The following is a 6,046-nucleotide window of genomic DNA, read 5'->3' as shown; positions in this document are numbered from 1 at the left end:
GTGTACATAGGGAAGAGGGTACTGCTAAAAATTGTGTGTACCTAATAGGAAAGTGAGAGACATGCAATGTACATGGGGAAGAGGACAATGCCAAAAATATCAACATGAATACTTAGCACTAGATTAGGGTTGAGAGAAAATATTTTAGCATATATTAAGGTTTAGCAATAAGCATGTAATGTAGATGAAAGAAAGAACAAAAGAAAGAGAAGCTTACCACATAATAGCCATGGCCAAAGAGAGCTTACAATTGTGAAGCTTTCACTATGTTGCTATCACTAAGGACAAGGGGTGAAAAGCATTGATGATGGTACTATGTAAATATATAAATCACTATATACCTTTCTACATATTAATCTTGGCGTACGTCTTATTGATTTTTTGTTCTTTATTATAAAAAAGGTTATGTTTGATAGATTTATATGATAAATTTTTACTAGATGTTTTTATGGACTTCATTTGGAGTATCCTTTTTTTTTAATGTCACCTAGTGGCACTTATAGCGATATTTTTAAAAGACACCACCTCAATGATGCTTATAGTCATGAAACATAATTTTTTTGCTAAAATGTATGTTAATAAGCACCGCTATTCATCTTGTTATAATGAGGTACTTTATGAAGTAAGAACACAGAGAAAAAATCAAGGATTGAGTTAGAATATCCATACGTAAAAAGTATTTATACTCAACAAGTCCCCATTACAGATGTATTCATAAGGTAAGATCATAAACTCACCAAATGTACATGGACATCTACCATGATGGTGTGGTGATTAAGTGAGTTAGAATAGATAAATTTTACAAATTACAATCTTCGTAGCCATCATACAATCCTTTTATTGTCTGGAGATGGGACAACTAGATGTGTTATACCAAGTAACTTAGTATCCATTCATGGGCAATGTTATGATGTTGGATAGAAGCAAAATTCTATGCCTAACTTAGTATCCATTCATGGGCAATGTTATGATGTTGGATAGAAGCAAAATTCTATGCCTATTAAAAATGATTCTTGATGATTGCTTGGTTCAATAGGAATAAGTAGATTTACAATTAATTACATACACACTTCCTTGAAAATTATGTATAAAAGGAGTCAAAAGTAATTGATAGAGCTAAGCGACATTTTGTTGATCTCTTGATCAAAAAGATTATGCTAGGAGTTAATGAAGTACAACCCTACTTCCTAAGTATCCTAAACTTTTTGAAGAGCTAACTTTGTGGATTTTCTTCGAGTGTACTTAAATTTTTCGCATGAAAATTTTTTCAAGTGTACTTAAAAGGGATATAGTAAATATGTAGGAATGATCATGCACGTTTAGGAAACATTACGATAAAGTATACATATTTTGGAAAGGAAATCCTCTAAGCTGATTATGCTCCCTCATCAATTTCCTTGTCTATATGGACCTCTACATTTTAGTAGTGGGTGAACTTCTAAGAATCTTTGTACGCTAGAATTTCTTTGACTAATGTGTCCATATATGATGATGACCCTTCTTTGAACTAATGAAATAGAAAGTTGGCCCTTCTTGTGAGGAGGGGCCCATTGGCATCTATCAATATCATACATAAAGTCCACCATTGTTCCATAATAAAATGAAATATATTTTAACCACTTGAAGTACCCAAGAATGGAGATTTAGATTAAGTCTACTAGATGCCATAAGTCTAGGTCTAAGGCTAGTAGACATAAGATGCCATAAGGCTAGGTCTAATGGCTAGTAGACACTAAGTAACCATTTCTCCATAGTAAACACTTGAAGTACCCAAGAAAGGAGTTTTAGATTAAGTCTACTAGATGCCATAAGGCTAGGTCTAATGGCTAGTGGACATTAGATGCCATAAGGTTAGGAGTAGACATTAGAAGTCATAACGCTAGGTCTAAAGGATAGTAGACACTAACTCATGTTTTTTTCCATTTTTTATATATCTAATGCAAAGTATAGAAATATCAATCTAAAACATTCTAGAATGAATCAATAAGATCTTACTATAATTATAACCTTGAAAATTTTAACTTTTAGAAGCTTGTGCTCTATATAATTTTTGCAAAACTTGTACAACATGACTAGATATTTAAGATGCATATAAAAGAGTGTGGTTTATTGTTAGAAATATATAAGTATAAAGAAGTTTATAACAACTTACTCTATGAGCCGAAGAGACAAAATTGGATCTTTACACGATAAAAATGAGAAAGATGTCCTAGATTGTGAAAGAAAAAGCAAGGGCACATGATTCTATACACCATGCTAACCAACCAAATCAATGACTAATTTACCAAATAAAATTATATTGTTACTATCAAAACACTTTTGAATTGGTTATTTTGTACCAACTCATGTAGGCACACAACCAAAAAGAAAGATTATTAAATACTCTCTTATAAAATCTAAATTAGTTATATGATATCTATACCAATCCATGAGTCTTACACATCATTAAAATCATATGATAAATATGAAGAGGAAAATATAGGTTTGTGTAAATGTGCACACATAATTTTGAATCAAATTTTTAATCGGTCTTAGATAACCAGTCCCACAATAACATTTATGTAAACCTAGTCATACTTTTTTTCTTACACATACGTATTAAAAAATATTAAAACATATAAAATTTCATGTTTCCTATCACTTTGTAGTGTGTTGTCCTAAAAATTTATAAATACATCAGTTAGTTTAAATAGGACCACGAAAAATCTTATTTAATGGTGGCATGTGGGGTATATTTATCAAAGGAGAAATTTTAAATTTAGAATTGACACCTGAATGAATTAGAAAACACATTGTACATTAAATTTAGAATTGACACCTGAATGAATTAGAAAACACATTGTACATTAAGTTAAAGCCACTATAGATAGACAAACTATACATTTTGGAGAGAATATTATTGATATTTAAAAATCAACAAGCCACATAACACATGAATTTAGAAAGAATTTATGTACAATGTACACCTTTGCTCTATATTATAAGTGTATCCCTTTATGGACCCAAGAAACCAACATTATTTCATTTCTCTTTGTTGGTTATATCCTTTTTATAAACCCAAGGAGCCACCATGTAGCACTAGCAAGTAAAGTCCATGTGTGGCAGTAAGAGTAATCACAAAGGCTTCCATGAATTTCTGCATGAAGGAGGAACACTTTTAGATTAATGCAAAATAGAGTTTGTGAATTATAAAGACGTAGGTGAATAAATGCATGAATTAAAGTTCGTCTTGGATATTTTTAATTAGCAATTCTTGTTAAACCATTATTTTTATTGACATAGATAAATAATGACATGATCATTATTTCTAACACATATATCATCTATTTTTTATGCTTGGGCTTTCAAATTGACTCCCATATCCAACCCCCCACCCCCACCTCACACACACACCCACACACACACACACACACACGAGGGTGCACGTGCACGTGCACACACACACACATACCAAGTAAAAGGCTAATGAGTTCCATTTTGTAGCTACAAAGGGAAAGCAAATATCTACAAGGTAATGGCTTCCCTCTTGGTGGTTTGGTTTTGTGCATATTTGTGTACGTATGTACGTGCATGGTTTGGTTTTGTGCATATGTGTGTATGTATGTACATGCATGCGTACATGTGTGCATGGGTGCATGTGTGTGTATGTGCATGTGCATGTGTGCATGTCATGTACATGTTTATGTGTATGTACGTGTGTGTGTGTGTGTGCATGTGTATGTGTGTATGTCATGTATGTGCATGTGTGTGTGTGTGTGTGTGTGTGTCATGTACATGTACATGTGTTTGTGTATGTCATGTACATGTGTGTGTGTGTGTGTGTGTGTGTGTGTGTGTGTGTGTGTCATGTACATGTACATGTGTGTGTGTGTGTGTGTGTGTGTGAGAGAGAGAGAGAGAGAGAGAGAGAGAGAGACTCGGGATTATGTAGACCTTACTCTTCCCATTTGAAGTTCATATGACACACAATGTAGAAGAGGGCTACGAGTGGAAAAATTGAGGGTGATGTAGTGACATGCAATGTACATGGGGAAGAGGGTAATGCCAAAAATTGAGTGTACCTAATAGGGTGATGCAGTTAAAGTGTGAGATATGTAGTGTACATGGGGAAGAGGGTACTGCCAAAAATTGTGTGTACCTAATAGGAAAGTGAGAGACATGCAATGTACATGGGAAAGAGGACAATGCCAAAAATTGAGTGTACCTAATAAGAAAAGAGAGGAAAGTACAAATGAAAGCACTCAAATGCACTAAAAAGTCCTTCACATTTGAGACTTACCAAGGTGGTGCCGCTATTTCCAATGTGAATCTCCTTGCAAGCCAATCTGCACTACGGTGAGGAGACATTAGTAACACAATAGCGCAAGGAATTAAAGACATATATTACAGACGAGACATTAAATAGATACTCAATCAGGCAAGGTATTAGAGACATTAGATAGTTACTCAATTGGGCAAAGCATTGGAGGTATTAGGGCATTTGAACACTAAGTGGGAAAACCATAAAAATCCATTGCAAAAGCTGCTAGAATCCTGAGATTCTAGAGAGAGGCTCACTCGCCCGGCCTCGTGGACAAGGAGTCTCCCCCATCCATCCCCTTCCCACCCTGGTAACATGCTAAGGCAGCCAAAATTTGGGGAGCATATGTGTAAAGGACTTTAGAGAGTTACACAATCTGAAAAGGTATTGAATAGAGAAGTTAGGTGAGGAGGCATTAGCTAGGTGAGGAGGCATTACACAATCTGAAAAGGTATTGAATAGAGAAGTTAGGTGAGGAGGCATTAGCTAGGTGCTCAATAGGGAGCAAGGTGTATTAGAGACATCAATTGGAGACTTAAGGTGAGGTGTTAGGCACATTTAATTAGAGAGTTTAGGAGGTGTTAAAAGAGACATTTAATTAGAAAATGTAATTACCCGAAAGCGATGAGGAGGAGCGACCAGGCGATGAGAGCGGAGGAGCTAGCGGCGGCGGCACTCTCGCTACTCCAATTCTTGACGAGGCGGAGCGCAGCCATGATGGAAGCTACGCCAACCGCCCCAGCGATGAGAGAGAAGTGCACGAAGTTTGGGGTGGCCGCATTGCCATACGTATCTGCGATTAAGTAATCGCCGCCGCCAGTTAATTATTTGATTACCCTAATTATCATTTCACGCTCACAGTTGATTAACGCACGCACGCATGATAATCAAGCTTACCCACGCCGTCCATCATGCTATCGAGCGACCACCCTGCAATCGCTAGCACGATCACATACAGAGCGAAGTTCAGCAGGAGAATCGGCGCAGCTAAAGACCTCTCAAGAAGCTTGCGAGCCATTAATCTAAGAATAATATCAACGCTAATATATCAAGATTAAGCTTAGGGACGCTTAGGCTATTGAATATACAATATCAAGATTAAGCTTAGGGAAGCTTAGGCTATCGAGTACAATATCAAGATCAAGCTTAGAGAAGCTTAGGCTATTGCATACAATATCAAGATTAGGCGTAGAGAAGCTCAGGCTATCGAAGACAATATCAGGATTAAGCTTAGAGAAGCTTAGGCTATGGCAATGCCAAAGGTGAAGACTTGGCCAGTTTTAATGGTGCTTGAGTAAAAGAAAAATCTTCTTTTTTGGGCATCTCTTACTCAAAGCCTCTCCGTTTAATGCTTGTTTAGCCGTTCTCTTTCATACCCTTCTCTCCTCCTCCTCCTTTCCAACTCGCAGTGTCATAAAGCACACACATTCTTAATGCAAACATTGCCTTTTCTTTCATAACCTTCTCTCCTCCTCCTCCTTTCCAACTCAAAGTGTCATAAAGCACACACATTCTTAATGCAAACATTGCCTTCCATTAAAGCAACTATACCCTAGCATAAGTTTGATGTTCACACCACTTGTTAAATATTATTGTAAACCTTCCACAACAATGCATAAAGGAAGCCTCATTTCACTTTATCTCTAGATAGCCCTAACATTAATCAATATTGAAGTTGATACACACATAACTTTTCCATTTCAAATACTAAAGTGAAGGTATCCATCATGTCTTAACGTACATGTC

General features: G+C 36.1%; 1 protein-coding gene across 1 annotated transcript; it reads right to left on the bottom strand.

Annotated features, from left to right (window-relative positions):
• Positions 1–2,920: 2,920 nt before the first annotated feature.
• LOC147615007 (membrane protein PM19L-like) lies at positions 2,921–5,548 on the bottom strand. Its single transcript, XM_086779836.1, has 4 exons — positions 5,198–5,548; positions 4,916–5,093; positions 4,280–4,325; positions 2,921–3,136 (listed from the first exon to the last, which is right to left on the bottom strand). The coding sequence occupies exons 1-4, from the start codon at positions 5,316–5,318 to the stop codon at positions 3,050–3,052; spliced, it is 432 nt and encodes a 143-aa protein (XP_086635962.1). The 5' UTR covers positions 5,319–5,548; the 3' UTR covers positions 2,921–3,049.
• Positions 5,549–6,046: the final 498 nt, after the last annotated feature.

This window comes from Cibotium barometz, chromosome 41, assembly GCF_041138505.1.
Source record: "Cibotium barometz isolate CiBa-2024 chromosome 41, ASM4113850v1, whole genome shotgun sequence".
Classification (NCBI taxonomy): Eukaryota; Viridiplantae; Streptophyta; class Polypodiopsida; order Cyatheales; family Cibotiaceae; genus Cibotium; species Cibotium barometz.
This window is presented reverse-complemented; position numbering and strand designations above follow the sequence as displayed.